This window comes from Haliotis cracherodii, unplaced genomic scaffold (assembly GCF_022045235.1).
Source record: "Haliotis cracherodii isolate W230 unplaced genomic scaffold, xgHalCrac1.p SCAF_18, whole genome shotgun sequence".
In the NCBI taxonomy this organism is placed as follows: domain Eukaryota; kingdom Metazoa; phylum Mollusca; class Gastropoda; order Lepetellida; family Haliotidae; genus Haliotis; species Haliotis cracherodii.
Genome location: NW_027266273.1, coordinates 2,528,410 through 2,551,408, shown reverse-complemented (window position 1 = coordinate 2,551,408; position 22,999 = coordinate 2,528,410). Strand labels below are relative to the sequence as shown.

The window sequence follows — 22,999 nt, the reverse complement described above, 5'->3', positions numbered from 1 at the left end:
CACAGTACTCAACTTGTTGTGATAAGAAATGGTAATATTTCCTTTTTGTTCAGAAATGTTTGATAGTTTATTTGGCAATAAATTATCACACAAAGAAAGTTGTGTACTTTCAGCTGAATGTCATGACTGAGGGTGTGTCATTGATTTCTGCCAATATCTACCTTGTCTGTAATTGAGAAATTTTTCTGATAGACTTTTCACCTCTACAGAAACAGGAGCAGACAACTCAATAACACTGATCCAACAAATATTTATTTCAAAGTGGATACAAAAATTCCTCTCTGTATTATGGGACATTCTCCACCTCTTCATTCTGTATAAAACTAACAAAACCCTAGGTATGTCACCAACAAACAACACTGCAGGACTTACTTGTTTCCTAAAGCTTAACTACGATTTTCATGATACCCTTTATCAGTAACATGCTTATTGCATAGGGAATATCAGTCACGAACATGTGCATGTTCTATTGGAATTATACCTATGGGACGTGCCACAAAGGATTCCTAAAATGTTTGACATACTGTATGGATGTTGAGCAACTGCACCAAGAACACTGCAGATATATATGATGATCTGATAGTGTGAGTGTGAATGTTTTTTTGCCTGTTTTAGCAATATTCCAGGAATATCAGGGTTGGGGACACCAGAAATAGGCTTCACACACTGTACCCATGTGGGAATCGAACTCGGGCCTTCGGCGTGACGAGTGAAGGCAAAAAAACACTAGGCTACCCCACCGCCCCTCTGACAGGCGGGGTCACGGGTGGCTGTGCAGAGTTGCGTCCCTTGGGCATGCACTGAGGAACATGACAGAGTTTTGTGTTTTCTGACCAACACTAAAATATTATGTTCAAGGGAGTCTTTCCCTAGACAATTACCTCCATGATCGTAACAAATTTGACTAATGTTAAGGTACACCTTCAGGGGAGGAGACAGTCTCCCTCTGAGTAACCTTTATTCACTCAAAACCTAAGCTTTTTTGTTCCTCGCTTCTCATTACAAACAGTGAGGTGAACAGCATGGAACATATATGCCTGGCTTTTGAGGATGGGTTTAGAGAATGCATCTGAGCCTTGGGGAATACAGGGCTTTTATGAACTTGCTGTTCTTGTCTTTTGACCTGTATGTAATATCCTTCATTAATGACATGTATAAGCTATGGCTGATCTGAGGGTATCGATTCCTGGACAGAAACACTATCTCTCACATATAGACTTAAACCATCTATTTTTAAGAGGTGGTCAACCATGACAAAAACAATCAGTGAACATATAGCTTCAAATAACCAATATGCTGAAGCAAAAACAAACATTAATATTAATGCTTCTTTAAGCATAATCATCAAAGTGAAACATCATTATGAAGACATCATTGGCCTTCATAGCTAAATAACTTGTTCCAACCATTTCTCTTCTGTTTTGATCACCAATGTAAATTATCATATTTTGCAACAAATAACTTATTTCAATAGGATATACATGTACAAAAATAAACATAACAGCATAACAACCCTCATTCTACAAACATGAAATTTAAGCAAAATTTGATTAAAGTCATTTACATGTGTGTAAGCATTAGGAAGAAATGATTCAACATTTAAAAGGATGAATCTCTAATATATAAAATTTTAAAAACCCACAGTAATAACAAAAATCATCAAATCTCTGTTTGAAAATGTTGAGTCTCAAAAACACCATGGATAAAGATAGGTATAAAAACAATTCTTATCATAACCCATGTGCAAGTACCCTCAGAACAAAACCTAAGTAGTACCCTCCTGACAATGCATTATTCTTAACTTTATAAACAAACATAACCTGTCAAGCACTGGAGTCAAATGGTAGTAATTGGTAAAAATGTACAAAAATAGAGCACACGGTCCTGTACCAATTACTTAAAATGCCATTTGGAGATCTAAGAATAAGCAATGCATTAAAAGCAAATGAATTATTCAGACAAAGTAAGTTTCATATTTGATGACATCGCTTCAATTAAAAGAAAATGCTATTTATACACATATTATTGACAAACAAATGCAAAAAAATTGCAAATTCATACAAAACAACTAAACAAGAAAACTGATCAATAAATATAACTGGGACTAATTTCGGAAAATTAATTTACACAAGCACATAAAATAATCAGCGCAATGATGAGACACAACATTCAATATCTCCATCACAAAATATAAAATACAGACTAACTACAGAACTAGAGACTTTCTTTAGAACTGTCACCTCTTGTAATTGCATAGATAGTCCTCATTACAGAAAAAAGATTGGAGCCCTTCAGACTTCAATCAGTCTTAGTTAACAACAAATACTGAAATGTCTTCGTAAGCTCTCGAGACAAAGGTAAACAATCATCATTGCCATATACCAGGAACTTGACAGCACCATTGAAATGAGTTTTTAAGGAGACTTCCGTCATATTTGATTCATGTTGTTTAAGACCTGATTTGTCTGCTTGCTTGGATATTATGATTATTAATCTTTTAATGATAACCCCAATTACACATAGAAAATGTCACCACATCTGTGGTCTAGTGGATAAAGCGTCTGCTGGAGAGAGGAAAGTTGGTGGTTTCATCCCAGGGCTGCATCATGCCAAAATGTTAAATAATTACTTTTTGTTACCCTGCCTAGTGCTCTGAATTAAGCATGGACTGGTAAGCTATGTGTCAGCAGGCACACTCTTTATACATTATGTTCAGACAATATGACGGGATGAATATGCCTCAAAGATGCAGATACCAATATCCTAGCACTCTGATATAAACAGGTCAATTAAACCTTATGAATAATGCAAAAATAGCACTTGAAATAATGAATTGAAAATAATTTAATACTTTCTTAAATCACTTTTCGAATAATGATGCCCTCTCAGTGTTTGAAATTAATGGGGGTCCTTGATGTTTGCCTCTGTAGTATTTGGATTTACATTTCCCCCTTTTTGAATTTGCCTTCACTCATTCTTGACTACATTCATTCTCTTACCAAATTTCCCTAGAAAATATGTAACATAAATAAAACTAGTCTGCTTCAGTATCATCTAATATGATTCAATAAACAAGATGCTTTATAGAACATTTTCACATTGTCACTCGACCAGTGTACATGTACATGAGGCATATTTTCAATAACCAATTTGCATGTTTGATACAGCAGATATGGATGGACATGCTCTTAAAAGCAAACAGAAACTGAAAATATAGCCACAGAACTGCTATACACAACAAAAACTATGAATGTAAGTAGAATGGTCCAAATTCAACAGGATATACAAACAAGCAAGACACTGGCCCATCAAGAATATGTGCTACTTGACATAGAAACATCTTTGGTCAGTGAAGAACATAATCTTAATTAAGTTTGTATTTCAACAGAATCACTGGCATTCTTATCATTAGGGGTAAATTATATACTTCAGTTTTAATGATTATGCTGCTTTGTCATATCACTTTCATATATCATTTCTGAGTGATGATTCATTTTCAGTCAGCAGAATTAAAAGGTCATGATGATGATGGAAAGTGGTTAATTTTATCAAATTTGACTAGAAATGACTTTGGCAGTTGGACTTATTTTCAGCACAGAAATTATAGGTTTAGATTACCCACAATACCATCTTGTGATGATGTTTGTAAGGCAAGACCAATTTTATTAATTGTTTTACATATGTGTCTCCTAAATACCTAAAGGCAGGAATGGACAAAATTGAAAATGAAATTTGCTTTCAAACAAAAATATATATAACTGCATTGTGCCTTTTTACCATATTTTCTTCTGCTTAATAGGAACCCATTTTCTGAGGCTCTGTTGGATAAAAACAGTCAAAACATTCATATTTTGCTTCAGGCAATTTTGTAATTTAGGTGGAAAATGGCTAAAAAGTGCCTGGTGGACATGCAAAGCATCTAATTCAACTGGTCTTTTATTGTTCATAATAAACTTACAAGTATGGTCATTGAATCCCTACAACCCAAAATCATTAACAAATAACTCAGTATATCGTGAAACAAGATTGAAGCTTGACTGGAACTTTCACAAAATCGCAGAAGTATTTCCATATTTTTAAGAAGTACATCACAAAGCACATCATTCATATAAAGTTAAACTTTGAATATAGAACTTAACTATATGATTAATACTAAATGATTGACATGTGAAATTGATTCATCTGAATAAGATAAACTGTAATTTGTAGATACCACAATACCTAGTATACTATCAACAGTATTCACAAATAATTTGTAAATTTCATCTTCCTTGACAATTATTGCCTTGAACACTGGATGGGTTTGCTAAATTCCTCTAATTGAAATTCAATATCAACGATACACAGTGGGACATGATTATAATACACAGATATAGCCAACTTTACTATACACAATAACAACAGATTGGTGAAATTGGTGATCGGCCTGCAGAACAGAGATCACAGGAAATAAACAGCTTGTTTGAGGAACCCCCAAATATGGTCACTTGCTGTTCCAACAATAGTTCCACCCTCCCTCGTAGTAAATCATTTCATGCAGTTAAAACAAGATGCTGTAAACAGATCCATTTAATAAAAAATAATGACTGATATATATTCTTAAAGCTATTTCTTGTTGATTTATATAACAGCATGTAACCCTTAACTTTCCTGAAAATACATATTTTCTGACGGCCCTCCTACCCCCTTTTCCCTTGCTTCAAATCTGTCCCTTGAAAATTCAACGGATGGCATATCTACCATATTTGTCCCTCAAACAAAGCAATCAGTGAGACAACATGAGCAGCATAAACAGATATACACAAATGGTCAAACCAACTATAAACAGTCACAATAAATATTTCAGACATATATTTGTCATCTTGAACTCTGTGTACCAATATAAGTCCAAACTGCCTTCATTGCTGGTTGATTCATCATGGAGTATGTTTGGTGACATAAAAAACCCATCACATTTTGAATTATTCAATCATATAATTTTGATCATTTAATTATTTGTATTCTTTACTTCCTGATCATAACATACTAGTGAGTGAGTGAGTGAGTATGGTTTTACGCCGTTTTTAGCAATATTCCAGCAATATCACGGCGGGGGACACCAGAAATGGGCTTTACGCATTGTACCCATGTCGGGAATCGAACCCGGGTCTTCAGCGTGACGTGCGAACGCTTTAACCACTAGGCTACCCGACCGCCCCTCATAACAAACTACTCAATAGAAGTAAAGGTCCACCCGATTCTTTCATATTGCTTTAGTTAATCTGTCATGCCATAGTACTATTGTAATAGGAATGAATTGGGTTGTCCTTAATGTCATTAGAGTAGTATGAGAAACTACTAGGAGGTTGGTTTTTTTTAGCCTTACTGTCACTGAACTCTCCCAATGTAGCATCATGAGTTATGAAGAGTAACAGACATTGTTCCTAAATAAGATTACTTGGGTCACAAAGTGTTCCATTTTCATGTGTACAAAATTATCTATGGGTGAAAACACCTAATATCCTCTTCAACATTAACAATTAACTTTGATTGTGGGGTTAATGTCATCACAAGAACGAGAGGAGTGCACGGTTGTGGATTTCAATCAAACTGGACTGAGAAATATTATGGTACATTAGGGGCAGCATAAATAGAGAATCTGTCTATGGAAATCAGTTTTCGTGAGATTTTAAATAGAATGCACAGCCTTCACTAGTTTTGTCATTTGAACAGTACCATCAATTATGATTTGAAAACTATAAGGATTAAGAAAAAAAACACAATGAGCAGACAATCCTAAAAACATAGCTTCTTCAAATTTTCCTCGCTCATGTTGCTATTGTTTAATGTATCAATATTATCAACTTGCTCATAAATGAAAACATTAATTAATCAAGGTATTTGTGATGATATTAACCCATGGTGTTTGATATAAACCAGCAATAACAGTCAAGCGGACATTTACACTGTGTAGCCAACATTTATGCTAAGAATAACTGGACAATATGACGGGTGTTTAACATGAGAAAATATTCACATTCAGGCATTTTGGTGAGAGGTAACTCTTGTTAGCAGAGGCCTATCTTTACAACAAGGAAGTGGAGTACGCGATGTAACAAGGAAATATTTTGAAGACACAATGTACTCATAAAATATTTCTGCAGAAAAGTGATGCACCAGTGAAATATTTGCATCTTGCAACAGTGGACGAAAGTGGAGGGATTTAAAACTCAGCACTCATGATTGGACAAGCAATTCGAAAGTTGTGAACAAGGACTGTTAAATGGATGAATCAGTTCACAAATGTGACCAATGCAACAATTCTGGCATATACATGATCTTTGGTGTTCAAAAACAGATGATACCGGGTTTACAATTTTTACAAATTCATCCATCTGTACATTCCACATCTTGTTAAAACACTGCCTCTTCATATACCTTTTCATCCCCATCTTTTACCAATAATGCACATGTTCACCAATCAAGGTCAGTTAGGAAATACTTTCACAGTATACAACAAACACATGTTCACCTCCATTCAGAAACAAAGCCTACATGGCAAATCAAGGGTCATATCCCATACAACCAATCAAATCATCCATAACATCTTTCTTCAAATTATGAACCAATTAGAAAGCACTTAATACAAATACAGCCAATAGCACAACCAGTTCCATCAGTCCTCTTCAAGAGTCTCAACATAATACTGGTTTTCTCTTAAATAGTTCTTCACTTTCTCCGGCACTGGCAGGACGTCGATGTGATCTCGCCGGACCCAGCGTAGGATGAGGAAGCGGCACATGTGCTGCAGAGACGGAACACGACAGAAGCGAGACACAGGGTGGAGGAGACGGATGGCAATTGGTGGCGATCCCGGCCCGGACGGACGCAGGAAGTACAAAAACTTCCCTGAATGGGAGAAGTGGACTGCCTGCTCGATGAACTCTTTAATGGTGGAAGTCCCGTGGGAGTCTGGCTGAGACCAGAAACTGAACACACCTGGAAACAGTCAAAATACAATTTTTACCAGATCTGGCAAAAACTGAGTGAGTGAGTGAGTTGTGTTTGATGCCGCTTTTAACATTATTCCAGTTATATCATGGCGTGTCAGCTTAATGTGGGAGAAAAGCCCGAAGTGATGCAGGTCTCAGGCGTTTACCACTTCGGTGAAACCCACGAGCACGGGTATGGTGCTGAGAAACCTTGACACATAATCAGGGCGAACCGGGATTCGAAGCCACAATCATAAGTTTCTGGCGTGCCCAAGGGACGCAACTATGCTCAGCGAACCACGGCGCCTTAGACGACTGGGCCACCTGGGTAAACATTGCTTAAGGCTGCTGTCAGTGATGTTCAAGCTGTGTCAAGGATACCTGTAAATAGATGCGGCTGGGGGCACACATGCATTATACCGGACACCATGTTTGTTTAATGCTACTAATAAAGTATTTTGTATCTACTTTGGTAATTAAACATTTTATTTATTTATTTTGGTAATTACACTTTTCAGTTAGATACAGAAGTATTTAATTCAGGCCATTGAGTGGGGGCAAGCCCCCCAAACCCCTTGTTGTTTTAGCGAGGTGACAAGAATGGCATCTGTAAAACATGGAAACCGTTACTAAGGAATAAGTTCATGCACATTTTTTACCAAAGTGGCGGAACTGCATTCTTGCGACGGCTGGGCCAGGCCAAACTGGTTTATTACGTACATTAGCAAAGACCCACACCGTCTGCATCCAATCGCATACAATCCATCAGGGCACACATAGTAACCACAAATTATTCATTATAGTCAGCACTTATGACTATTAAAACTATCCCATGGGATTCTTGGTTAGAATAGGTCCACAGCAAACCTATACTAGTTGTCAAAGGCATCCAAACGGATCAGGTGGTCAGGCTTGGTGACTTGGTTGATTGCATGACATCACCCCGATGCTGTGGACTGTTGTTCACCATATCAATCAGTGGAGTGTCTGGTCTAGGCTTAAATATTTCCAGGCCGCTGCGATATAGCTGGAATATTGCTGTGTGTGGCGTTAACCAACAAACCTATAACATGTGTTTAACATGGGGAGTCGAAAACCCAAGAAAGACATGTCCAGATGACCTGGAAAGTTCTTTCATTACTTTTGTCACATTCACCTTTGTTGTGCTCGATGCGTGTGTGGCACACGGACCCCATGCACTTGAAGGAGAGGCTGAGGATGTAGTTCTCGTTGGAGCTGTCCCGGACCAGGAAGGACCCGTCAGGTTTGTTCAGCAATTTGTTCACTGCCTCGTTGTAGCTGAGCGGACCCCAGTACCACCCACACTGAAACAACATGTTTTGATAATACATGTACAGTAATAAATACACGCTGGTCTTGACCCATCCAAACGAATCCTTGATTTGGCAATGATACATTATTTACTAGTTTTCCATCCCCACCCACCTCACTACAAAACACCCTGTCTCATATCAATGTATTGGCCCCAAGTACCCACGAGGTAAATCACACATTAATTGTCTTATTTCTCTACTTGACAGAATATTTCTTATACATAGTCCTTCCAAAAGTCCAACAACAGTTAACATACACAGATGCCTTGACAATTTAGTTCAAAATACAATATAAAATAAAATGGCTCCTGCCTTTTCATTGAAAATCTAATAAGTATTATATTGTGGCCATAAGACTGTTGATCTTGCCCAACATCATCCTAAATCCAGTGAATCGTTCTCCATTCTATATGCTAAATACCCTGGACCCATTCAATGAAAGACTGACTCCGTGGTCCAGCTGTCCCTGGTTTGATCCCCTGGCCCTTGAAGGACCTTGTTGTTTTTGCATTAAGGGGACAAAACAAGGATTGGTCGGTTCAGAGTCAATGAAATATGTCTGAGTTCGGTAACTATGGCATGGTACCTCTTTGGGCTGGCACCTATAAAATAGCGTCGCTATATGGCTGAAATAATATCGATGCGACGTTAAATTTTAGCTCACTCAGTATAAAAATTGCATTAGTCCGGACTAGTATGAGCATGCACAGGTCCGGAGTTTGGTCCCCGGCCGCATCATACCTAAAGACATTAACAGATGGTTCTTGTTTCCACCACTCATATCACAAACAAAATGGCAGAGCCCAGTCAAGACAATCAGATCGTATTGTAATAAAACGGGTCTTACTTTGCGAAATGCATCAAATCACGTGAGCACCTTGATTAAAAACATGATACGATTTGGAAAATATCTGTTGACGTCAACATGGCAGTACACATGCTTTACAAATCAAGCAATCAACAAAATCTGCATGGCAGTTTACAAACCGGATGTCCATTTCATCACTGATTGGAATATGCATAGACTCATTGGTCCAGCCATCTCAATAATTCCAGCCTAGTTTGGCAAGGGTGGAAACTAGACTTTTATAGTCAGTTAACTCCCTTGCCTCGGGAAGATGTTCTTCAATATTCCCTTCATTGCCCCTTCCTGGGGCTGTACATTTCCCCCTTAACCCTGCTTGTCACTCCTTCCCTGTGTGGCGCTGCAAGCTAACTTACATCTTTCAGTTGCCGCATGGACTCCAGGAACGCCCGGTGTGCAGCATTTGTTGCATTTTGATCTGCAAGAGAAACAATAGAATCAGTATGTGAGTGGCGTGGAATCTTTCAATGTATCATGATAGAGATGGGTGTTACTGTGGTAGATTCTAGTCCACTAGCAACCGCTGCTGGTCAGATGCCCGGGCAGTGTGGTTCACTGTTCACAATATCAATCACTGGTTTGTCTGGTCCATGTCAGATTATTTACCAGCAAAATCATATAGTTGAAATATTCCGGAATATGGCGTTAGACAACAAGCAAACAAAACAAAAAAACAGACCCTACCCTGAGGGAATATAGAGATGACGACAACTGTTTTCTTTTGAGACTGGTATCCCTGCCCGCCTCATTTTATTTTCTTATTATTGTTGAAGAAAATTGTTGTGTGTTGCCTTCTTTCTTTACTAGATGAAAAACATCCTATTCATATTCAAAGTGTATAGATTTCAATGTTTGTAATGTACATGGACCTCTGGCCTACATACAAACGTAATATACATGGACACAATGCTTGTTGTAAGAGGCGACTAACAGGTCAGGCTTGCTGACCTTGTTGATGCATGACATTGTATCCCAATTGCGTGGATTGATGCTCATGATGTCAATCACTGGATTGTCTGGTCCAGACTCGATTATTTACAGATGCTGAGTGGAGCGTTAAACAAACAAATATACATCGTCTACCAATCACTCATGCATCATGTGTAGCACAAACAGATGCCTTGAACAGTTTGTTAAAAAGATATATATTCATATATGATGAATAAAAAAAAAAAGCCTTATGCCACATGTTTGTAAAAATTGAATATTTATGAAGTAATTTATTTAGGCCTAAAATAGGGTGCCTAATCTACCCAGGGAATCAAGACTACAACAGGGGTAGACTCTGATTACATCCAAGATATAATATCACTTCTAGTTTCCACAATGACTTTCTGTTAAGAAACCCCATTATCTCTACATTTAGTGACGTAAATGTGGACAATTATCCTACTGAGAATACCACCACAGATCAGTAATATCACTGAATAACAGCGATAGCATGTTCTATCCTTAATATATTCATAACTTTTCTGCCCAAAGCCTAAAAAAGTAACTTGATCAATAAGTGAGTTGTAAAACAAGTTTATTTTCAAGAACCTTTTCAAGAAGTCTGCTTATCCTGCATTAAATCACAAGCATGCATTATGAGCATGCATATGACAGCTATCAAGCAGAATGTTATCAGCACCCAGTGGTTTATCACTGCACATGCAGTCAAGTGTTTACACAAGCTACCTATCTGAAAAAGCTGATAGCCTACATTTTACACAGCCTGTCAAACAAGCTATTGTGTTACTCTGTAAGCAAGATGCCACATTGTAGGCTAGTGTGTGTGTAGTCCTAAATCTTGAACACCTTTGACTACCTGTTGGCTCTGTACCAAATGTACTAGCAACAGAATGCTGCTTTGTCAAAATTCACGCATTCGGGAATATGATAGTTTTGACTCAAAACCTCAATTCATGTATCCATTCATGCATCCATCAGAACGTTGATTACTAGGTATAATAAAACTGTTATAGAATCTAAACATTTAGCTGAATATTCTCTATTGAAGTAAAATCCTGGATGTTTCTAAACTCGACACTCGGTTGAACATCACCTATAACTGACTGAAGCACTTATAAAATATACAAGCCAAAATGCTATGGTCTAATTCTAAAATAGAAAGCCAAGGGGCAAGGTCATATATAGACGACTCTTGGGGCTGAGCCAAAAGAATCCAATATCCGGTTTTTCCATAGTTGTGTTTCCAACATTTTATAACTCACTACACCTGTGATATCACCATACTACCCAGGTATGAAGTGACATTAGATCACAAGGAAAAGATAAATAGTACATGCTTTGAAATTTATTGAATCAACTGTGACTTGTCATCCACCCGCTGTGTGTTTGAAGACAAATGTCCTCCCAAGTTAAACATTGCCAATACAAAATGACTCCAGGGATCAAGGAAATGTTCTTCTGACACAGATTATTCTTGTCCTTATTTTAATTGATGATATGGAAGAATAGTCTGGACCAAAAAAACTATCTGCTTGTCATCAGTTTTTCTAGTATTTCAGTTTCTACAAAATTACCTTTGGCTGCATATATATAAATTATAATCATACTAGTTTACCGTACCGTGCTTCCTGGTCTGAAGTGACTAATATGATAAAATGTAGAGTTCGATTTTATTGCCAAGGTTGAACACAGAACATAAGAAACTTGACAGAAGCTCATTGTGTGGTTGACCTACTGGATACACAGCCTGTCAAGGCAGCCGGACTCTATACAAGGCCTATTATCATCTATGACTGAATAAACATATTATATATTATAGCTGTGAATTACATATATTGTTACATGTAAAGATTGTGGAGTTTACGAAGAACGATAAACTTTGAACATTCAATTGAAAACTTATTATCGGAAGTAGTAACATGCATAACATTTTTTTTAAATGCCAACATTGGTGTATAATAATAACTTTATTGATAATTTATAACAATAATGGTTCTAGTCTTGGCAACTTCCAAACTTTCGGGAAGTTGCGATCTATCGGACCGTCATTCAAGCGATGTTTCTGACAGATCACAATCTGAAAAATACTATCATGAAAGTGTATCCCATGGATAAGCAAACCCCTTTCTACAGAATTTTTTTTTTTGGTGTAGGTGGGAGTTTAACCTTGTGTGGCCTGTTTGTAGTTTAGTTAGTACTCTGTCAATATTTTTGGTTTTATGATGGATTTTTTTTTTTTTAGTGTCTTTTGTAGCAGGTGTTTTAGGTGTTTTAGGTGCAATCAGATTTCTGATAGCCTTCCCCCAAATGTCAACCCTCACTCTTGAACACCATCTACAACCCTAATAGCTAACCCTATAAACCCTTGATAGCTGCCCTTCACAACCTGACCATCCCTGAGAGCTACCCCTCACAACAGCTACCCCACACAACCCTTGACAGCTACTCCTCACAACTTCTCACAACCCCTGACAGCAACCCTACACAACCCCTGACAGCTACCCCACACAACCCCTCACAACTACCCCACACAACCCTCACAACCCCTGACAGCTACCCCTCACAACCCCTGACAGCTACCCCTCACAACTCTCACAATCATACCCACTCCATCACACTCTGTCACCATTCATTTAAAGGGGCACTGATCTAACGCAATTCCCGGGACTGGTTGTTGCCTTTGGTATTGGTTTTTCCCCGTGAGTACCCGGATGATACGCAACGCAACTGAGCGTGACCAGAGACTGGGCTACCGCCTGCAAGGACAGCTAGATAAACTTGGAGGCTGCAGACAATATTTGTTTTACGAATTTTTGCATAAACACTGATTGGTTAACTGTGATGTATAAAGATTTCGACAAAGGGCGCATGTTAATTAATTTCTTCAGCCTAAACAAACAGACAAAAAGAACGACGGAGCTCATCGGATGTCCTCATTTGGAATTACCCCAGATGGTTATAGTTTAATACTAAAAAAAAGTATCTATGCAGTGAACGCATTTTCGGATTTCGGATTGCGTCAATAATACGATTACTAATCCCTTGTTGTCATCCACGTTTTCTCGTATAACCCTACTCTTGTGTGTTTGTCGTCATTCACTTGATGCTCAGTTAATGAATTTATTACAGGTACAATTATTGGTAGCACCACTTGGATTACCTGACAAAGGTTCCCATTTGGCATTTATTGTGTCTGGGGTAATTATTCAATCTAATTTCAGGTTTGAAGTGAGGTGAAATGTGTGTTATGTAATATGCACGTGGCGGGCAGCAAGAGGTGAATGATCAGTTGATTTACTTTCTTTTGTAAATCAACAGATCGTTCCTAGTCATCAAAGGATTAACAGAAAATACGTTGATTGATTAATCACTGTTATCTTGCACAGTGGATATGTCAAAAGTGAGTGTTTACATGTCTAGGTTTACTAAAACAAAGGGAATACACTCATATCATGGCGTGAAGTGCCGATGTAAAAACAACATACTTTGTTCAAAGGGTTAACTGATAATACGTTGATTGATTGCTCATTGTTATCTATCACTCAATGGATTTTTTAAGAACCGTGGACGTTATGAAAATAGTTGTCACGTGGGCTTTCTCAGCCGACCCTTGAGACTTGACACCTATATGAAACACCTGAAACAATCCAAGTGATCAGTTGAGAAACGAACACGGGTTATAATATCCCGAAACGATATATATCTTTTAAAATATTTGATTGTTACAGAGACACGTGACATCAAATAAGTTTCTTTGTACAGCTGCAGACGAGTGGGATAGTGTTCCTTTGTGTGGATATTCACGGATACATTCCTCGAACAAGGAAGCTTCTAAAGTTTATACACATAAATTTGGTAGGTTGCAATTATGGTATTTGCATTTTGTTTTCCTTCATTTGAACCGATTCGGTCTTGTTTCTCTACGTCTTGGTTGGGAAATTCTTCAATGCGCGATAGACGTTGTTTTCACAGGTCTTTTCCTTTGTAAGCGTGTATATATTACCGTCAATTTGTAAAATGTGATTCTCTCAGGCAATTTATAAAATGTGTAAATATTTCAGTCATTTTGACTAAAAAATCTGTCCAGATTGATTAAGATGATCAAAAGGGCCTACAAACATCACAACAGATTATTATGTAGGATTAGAAGCCAAACAACATAGACATGTACTTTTCAACTTTCAGTCTCTTGGTGATGACATTAAACATCAAAATTTTTGGAATTCGTTATCATAATAATACAGATGGAAATGTTTTTCAGTCACTTTGTAAAATAACTCAATATTTAGACTTTAAATTAATTTGAAAATGTTACACATTTTGACAGTAAAAAAATATACACACTATAAAAAAAGCAATGCTCAGGTGAAATATTTACTTTGTGTTGCAAGTCAAAATAGTGTGAACGAAAATCGCAAAATTACCAAGCAAGTGACTTATCAAAACTTCGTCACCATTACCGATGCTACCCACAAAGATACCTACATTTCCTTATTATCTCGAAAACTGTATTTCATTTTGTTCATCAATGTGACCATACGCCCTTATTACTACCCATAAAAGTGACTGATGCGCTTACGAATTGCGCAGCAGAGGTCGCGAACTAGTCTAGATTTCTGCTATACATCCGGGTACTCATTGGGAAAAAACAATAACAAAGGCAACAACCAGTCCTGGGGAATTGGGCAGTGGGTGTGTTCACAGAAGAGGAGAGAGGAGAATTGGAAAGGATGATGCTGTGTGATGGGGGTGAAGTTAACAGGGGGTTGTGTGGCGTTGTTGGGGGTGTTGTGGGAGAGGTGTTGGTGTATGTGGGGGGATCTACAGAGGGATTTGGTGTGGGGAGGGGGTGTTCGTGGGAGAGGTGTTGGTGTGTTAGGGGATCTAGAGAGGGATTTGGTGTGGGGAGGCGGGGGGTGTGTGTGTGTGTGTGTGTGTGTGTGTGTGTGTGTCATGGGATAGGTGTTGTGTGTCCGGGTTGATCAGTCTAGACATTCCTCAGGGTGTCACATACAGCCAGGATACCAGAGGGCCAAGGGTGATGACAAACTAACAACTACACTCATGACTCAAGTGGTATAGGAATGTACACATACATGTAGTTTACAATGCTTTTATCATTAATGGTGTGTGTATTTTAATTTTATCAAAAATACTGCATGACATTGATAGATTATCTACAGGAAGCCGTATGAGTGAGTGAGTGGGTTTGGGTGGGACAGTGGACGGTAGAGAGGGAGAGAGAGAGGGAGGAAGGATGGAGTGGGAGAGGGAGATGTTGCAGTCTGACTCCAGCAGTCCTACTGTGGCATGATCAAAACAAACCAGTACTTGATTGTAGGAACAACATTCACAGGAGTACCATGACATGTAGAAAACCATGTCACAGAACCCTGACCACCCGATATCCGTGTTCACAGAAAATCTGACCACCCGATATCCGTGTAAGTCACAGAGCCTGACCACCTGATCTCCACGTTAGTCACAGAGCCTGACCACCTGATCTCCACGTTAGTCACAGAGCCTGACCACCCAATATCCATTTTAGTCACAGAACCTGACCACCTGATCTCCACGTTAGTCACAGAACCTGGCCACCCGATATCCGTGTAAGTCACAGAGCATGACCACCTGATCTCCACATTAGTCACAGAGCCTGACCACCCAATATCCATGTTAGTCACAGAACCTGACCACCTGATCTCCACGTTAGTCACAGAGCCTGACCACCCAATATCCATGTTAGTCACAGAACCTGACCACCTGATCTCCACGTTAGTCACAGAACCTGACCACCTGATTTTGATGTTAGTCACAGAACCTGACCACATGACCTCCACGTTAGTCACAGAACATGACCACCTGATCTGGATGTTAGTCACAGAGCCTGACCACCTGATTTTCCATGATAGTCACAGAACCTGACCACCTGATCTTGATGTTAGTCACAGAGCCTGACCACATGATCTCCGTGTAAGTCACAGAGCCTGACCTCACGATACCCATGTTAGTCACAGAACCTGACCACCTGATCTTGATGTTAGTCACAGAACATGACCACCTGACCTCCATGTTAGTCACAGAACATGACCACCTGACCTCCACGTTAGTCACAGAGCCTGACCACCTGACCTCCACGTTAGTCACAGAGCCTAACCACCCAATATCCGTGTAAGTCACAGAACATGACCACCTGACCTCCACGTTAGTCACAGAAGCTGACCACCTGATCTTGATGTTAGTCACAGAGCCTGACCACCTGATCTCCACGTTAGTCACAGAGCCTGACCACCTGATCTCCACGTTAGTCACAGAACCTGACCACCTGATCTTGATGTTAGTCACAGAACATGAACACCTGATTTTGATGTAAGTCACAGAACATGACCACCTGACCTCCACGTTAGTCACAGAACCTGACCACCTGATCTCCACGTTAGTCACAGAGCCTGACCACATGATCTCCGTGTAAGTCACAGAGCCTGACCTCCCGATACCCATGTTAGTCACAGAACATGACCACCTGATCTCCACGTTAGTCACAGAACCTGACCACCTGATCTTGATGTTAGTCACAGAACCTGACCACCTGACCTCCACGTTAGTCACAGAACCTGACCACCTGATTTTGATGTCTGTCAACTCCTATGTCTATTCTTACTCTGGTTCACAAGGGCACTTCTATTTTGATGTACTTAACAAGTATTAAATATTAGTGTGGAAAAATAAGTTTCCTTTGAAACAAAATAACATACATTGTTCCATGAAGAAAAATTACTTGGTTTCAATAAGACTGAAATCTAAAAACTTATTCACAGAATTTGAAAAATATATATGAAAATTCATTCAAGTACAGTTTTACAAGTGAGTGAGTTGGTAAAGCATATCCTCACCACTTGAGTTATAAATCAATGGATAAAGGTGAGCTTCATTGCCTCTTGTACTCTGGACTAAACATAACATTCAGAATATTTGTCATTGATGAAAGATGTGCAAACTTGGAACCACAGTATATTCACACCAGGAAATATCTCACTCCAAATTCCGTGATGAGTTGCTTTCGATGTGTAATGATAGAAATGACTAACCACATAAAAGAATTGACTCAAACGGTAATAGCCACCGATTAGTCATAAAATATTTATGTACAGTAACCCAGATTTCAGATGAACCTAAGTCTCCACCATCCAGTGGTCTCAGTGAAGATATGAACATACAGCCCAGGGCTGTTTTTGTTGCTGAGGAGCTGTTCTGCCCATCTGCTTCTGAAAAACTTTTTCAGATAATTACCATCCTTCCAACAAGCTTCTATATCCCCCCTGCAATCTTACAACTTAATTCAAACAAAACAGAAGACTCATTCGTGAATCCTCCATGGGTTGTGCTTATTTAAATCTTGCTTGAGACCACGTAACAGGTGATATCTGGGATCCCTTCAGGTGCATGTCTGTGTTCCTGCTTATCCTGCTCTTACCTATGCTGTAAAATCCATTATCACGCCCCCACATTGTCCATGTACATCCCCCCTCCTTATCTCTCCCTTCAACAAGTGATAATACTAATGATGTAGTGTAAAGGTTATCGCAGCATCTCTGTCACAAGCTGTATCAGCCCTCCCATGTTACTACTCCATGTCCCCCCACCCCCACCCCCCCCATCATGTCCCCCCTCCCCCATATCCTCCTGCCTTCCCCTTCATGTAGAATCATTACTTTACACGTCACCATACATTTCATTCATGTACTTTCCCCACTTTCCTTTACATGCTGACACATCCCTGTCCTTACTTTCTCTGAAAAATACCCCCCCCCCCCCCCCCCCCCCCCCCCTCTTTGACATCCTTTCCCCTTGATCCCTTCCTATGTACATGATGCTTCCCTCTGTGAACGTTCCATTCATCCACTTCCCCTCTTCCTCCCCACATAATTTAACCACGCCCATTCTGTCATGCCTCTGTACCTCTTCTCACACTTCTCTTTCCTAACCTTTCCATACACAAGCCCAAACCTCTCTCCTCAATTTATCCTTGCCTATGTTAATACCCTTTCAAACACACCCCTTCCCTAAACCCACCCACACAGCTAGCCCAAACCTCTCTCCTCAATTTATCCTTGCCTATGTTAATACCCTTTCAAACACACCCCTTCCCTAAACCCACCCACACAACTCTCCCCTACCCACACAACTTTACCCTGCCCAGAGACCATCGGTATATGGTCTCTGCCCTGCCCAACATAACCTCACATCCCTTATGTACCCCACAAAACACATCCCTTCCCTTCTGTTCTCACACTCCACATCCGTCCTTGCCCACACACCTATTACCCCTCCCCAAACAACTTCACCCTGCCCCACATAACCCTAACCCTCCCAAGACATCCCTACCCCCCATCCTTGCCCACATACCACTCCCCATTTATCCTCTCCTCTCCTCTCCTCTCCTAATCCTCCTAAACTCCATCACACCTCACACGTTCTAACACATGCTTGCCCGGAGGACACCTCCCCAAAGATCCATACCCCAACAACTCCCTCCCTCCCGATCCCCCATCCCCAGGGTTATCTGGAGCCACCCCTGACTAAGGATGAGATAGCCCCCCAATGGGACAGCTTCATCAACAGCTTGCCTATGTGGGAGATCCTCACTGAGTCATGCCCAGATTCAAACAGCACCTACGACACCCCAGGGAGCTGTGAGCCTCCAGGCAAACCACTCACAAAGTGACCAGATTGGCTGCAAAAGACATTCACTGTGGAGGCTTATCTTCACTGCCTAATGACTGGAATTAAATGGAGGCACTTCTCACTGACTAATCCAGCAATGCAACTTGATATGTTTTAACTGTGTGCATTAACGACTCACCGTCAAATGCCTTTCCACTGATCTCTAGTGATATGATCATACTTAAAAGAAAAGTGCCTAAACCACATATGTTCCTGACTTGACATTTAAGTCTGCTCTGACAAGATTATACGCAACACATTATGAAATATCTCAAATATTTGGCTTCAAGATATGAATTATTTGCTTGCACACATCTGTCAATGATTCATACAAAAGTGAATATTAAAAAAATATCAAAATAATCTCGAAAAAAATTCAACCCTCTTTCACCCAAAATAGTCTTTACATTATTCTTCAATAAGGAATAAAAATATATCCGTGCAGAAAACCTTTCAACAATTGCAATTTTTCACATATTTTGCAAGTACTTGAAATATGTATTGAATAATGTGGTTCATACAAAGAAAACAGATCCACCAGTCAGACAATGAATTTTTACATGTAAAGGTCAACCTAAATTTCAAAGGTTTTCAACCCATGCTTAATGGCCGCATATGGTCCATTTCCTATTTTTTAAGGCCAAACTGACAAATGTATGTTCAGCATTAGCATCAATCTCCGTCACGTCTGTCATGTCAGAGATAAAAGTTAGAACATCAAAGAAAAACAATAAATACCTATTTTTTAATCTCTTTTATAAAACATACTCAACAGAAGATCACTGCCAGTATTGGAGTTCTTCATCTTGAGCATGCTCCTAAATGCCCTTGAATCATTGAATATTTTACCAAAAAAGTTGTGACTGATACAGCTGGATGTTATTAAATTGATTTTCTAATAAATCATTTTGCACAATCTGTAAACATGGTTATATGCACTTGTTTTTTATAGGCTGCAGCTTTTTAACAAACTAAATGACATAATACCAAAACTGTTTTCTATGAAGGACATGTCCAGATCTTTCAATGTCATTAGAAATCGTATAATCCAAAAAAAAGAAACTTAGCAAATGTCAGGTTAATTGAAGGAGATGCTGCCTTATATATTTAAAAGACAGTTTTTGACAAAAGGCTCAACTTATTGTTGACATAACATCAGGTATTATCTTCTGAGATTTGGACCTTGTCTTTGAACTCATAAATATCTGTAAAACAATCACCATGTGTACTGATAAGATACCCTACTTCAATCAGGTTCACATCCTCTTTATAAAACCAACTGAGTACCGGTAGATAACAAGTCTTGCACAACTGGTATTTGACACAGACATGAGGAGGTGGCTAGCCTCATAGTCGAAGGTTTTGCTCATGTGCTACGCTATGGTTCGATTCCCCACATGGTATAATGTGTGAAGCTCATTTTTGGTGTTCCTCGCCGTGATATTCATGGAATATTGCTAAAAGCTGTGCAAAACTATCCTCATTAACAATAACTTTGACATACTGAGTAGTTAAATTTTCCTGCCCACTGCCCTTCCTAGTCATCTAGATTTACAATACCATCTTATTTTCTAACCATCGCATGCATAACTGACAGCTAGGAAACATTCTGAAGTGCACAGTATAATGCAGACTTGGTTTAGTCTTGGTACTGAATAAAACTCAGGTATGTAGAGACAGACTGTGAGGTCAGTGTGTTCCCCTATGAATGGGACACACATGGAGAGAGGAGTTGGAATCTGATGCAAACGCGAAATTAATGAAATCAGTGTTGAAGAATAAATAAGAATATTCGGGGCTGGATACAAGAAATCTATTTTGGACAAGCCTAATGAATCACATAATGATTGATAACAGACAATGTCCAAAATAACTGCCTGCCCCCTTGTCAGTGGCTGGTAACTTTTCTGTCAGGCTGCATGAAATTTTCCTTTACCTCTTTTCAGTTTTATAATAACTCTCTCGTAGATTCTCAAGTAATTGTTTGTATTATTTCAACTGAATCAAGATGCAATTTGTCTCATACTTTTCACAATTTTTTAATATTTATAGTGTTTGAATGCCGGCAGATAACTTTGAAGATGGGCAGGGAATGCTTATGGGTCACCTGCTCTACTTAAACTTCATAATTATTCCAAACACTGATTACACAGAGATGATGTTTCCTCTGTTACTAATTACATGTAGACATTTTGAAAATGGGCACAAAATCATGCCACATAGTCCCCTTTTAACTCAATCAAACAAGTTAAAAGTTACAGTTGTTGGATGGCTATTAACTTAATAGAAAATCACTGAGGACTTTACAAAGTCTAGCATCACATCAGAGACATAGTACTGGGCTGACACTTAATGAAAATGTCAGAGCAGGGAAACTGTCAGGTACGTTGTCAACTTGCGATACAGTATTCAGAGTTGGGTAATGCTGATGCAATAATTAAATTCTAAAAGGTTAATCTGCCTACCATGATAATACACGGCTACCATGGCTACAACCATGACAACACTCCTGGAGTACTGCAACAAGAACCTTACACACTGTTCCTCATGCACTGGTCGCAATGCAAACATGGCGGCTCAGCATTGGCCATTTATTACTGACTTCAGTATGACAGATATACAAGCACTGATAACCAAGACTGATAAGGAAAACAGGAAGGAATAAAAAAATAAATACATTAACTGATAATAGATTAGAACAGTCTAAAATTATTCTTGTCTCATGACTTATTAAATAATGTTTGAATAGGGAGGATTATATTTTTTAGCTCACCTGGCCTGAAATGCCTATCAGCTTATGTCATTGCATGCCTTCTGTCGGCAGTGGTTAGTTAAACAACCTATATTTTCATCTTCTCCTCTGAAATGGCCAGCTGACGTTTTGTGTGAATGTTTCAACATTGGAATATCAATATGGCCACCACGTAGCCATCTTTTCTTAAAAAGAAAAAATTATAGAATCTCTTTTCCTACAAACCTTAGACGGCTAGAGGCCAAAAACTTGGTACATCCAAGTTTGTTCAAGGCATCTTGATTGAAAATTATATATGGCTGCCAGATATTACAAAAAGTCATACGTCTTAAACATCTTCTCCTCTGAAACCATTGGACCAATAAAGCTGAAACTTTGGATGCTAGTCTCACCAATGATAACACAATTTGTTCATGATATTTGAATCTGATTTTCAATATGGCCTCCAAGGCAGCCATATTGAAAATCATACTGATGACCAATACTGTGCCATTTTCTTTCAAAATGTAATGACATCTGTGTTTTTTGTAGTTTATAGGGGGGCCCAACACATATGTTCCTTTTTTATCGATATAATTTCAAATTTTGGAGAGGTGAAATGGTGTTTAACATCGTGTTCAAGATAACTGCAATGTGGCTGCTTGTTCTAGTCTGGACTAATGTTGGTTTTATAGTGCAGGCCCACTGACATATCATACCCCAGTTTAACATGAAGAACCAACTTAGACACATTAAACTGACTCCCAGCTGACCCAGTTTTACCCCTAAATACCAAGCACCATGCAGGGCAACAACAAGTACCATCTCGAATTGACACAGCCGGGGATCGAACCACTAACAAGCTCCACAGGCAGACTTTTTATTCTCAGACCATTAAGGCGGTCGATACACATGACACTAACACCACTTAACAGACACAACTGGTCACTTTAGTTCCTGCTTCTTCATCAGTGTACTGCAATGTATCTCTAATACCCTCCACAACAACAACCCCTTCATCAGTTGCAATCACAAAACAATCCCCATCCTCATCTCAATCACAAGCAGTATCCCACAAAGCGCCCCCTTGAGGTAAATTTACAAGTCAGGAGGGCTCGATATGATAATGACAGTGTTTGTAGAACATGAGGACATGATCCCAGACACCCACTCCAGGGTTACATGAAACATCATCCTCCACCCACGTGAGGAACACACACAGCAGACTGGGACCACGCATCCATTACTATGATTAATCGTGACTCCATGTTGTGGAGTCACAGGCTGTGCTCCTCATAATGGGGATGTCTCTACCTACAAGGAAATATTGATGTTTACAACTACTTGGGCAGAAAATGACCAGGTTATTAAATTAGGAGGATATTAATTGACAGTCTCAGCTTCAATATCAGGAGTTAGGTTA

At 39.2% G+C, this 22,999-nt stretch overlaps 1 protein-coding gene across 2 annotated transcripts in view; it reads right to left on the bottom strand.

Annotated features, from left to right (window-relative positions):
- Positions 1 to 236: 236 nt before the first annotated feature.
- Positions 237 to 22,999, bottom strand: part of LOC139465664 (uro-adherence factor A-like) — a 49,625-nt gene continuing 26,862 nt past the window's right edge. For both annotated transcript variants that reach the window (XM_071247407.1, XM_071247408.1), the window contains exons 3-5: positions 9,527 to 9,588; positions 8,128 to 8,296; positions 237 to 6,978 (exon numbers count right to left, since the gene is read on the bottom strand). In XM_071247407.1, the coding sequence (XP_071103508.1) occupies positions 6,656 to 6,978; positions 8,128 to 8,296; positions 9,527 to 9,588 (554 nt within the window). In that variant the 3' untranslated portion in view covers positions 237 to 6,655. The remainder of the gene's footprint in view (positions 6,979 to 8,127; positions 8,297 to 9,526; positions 9,589 to 22,999) is intronic.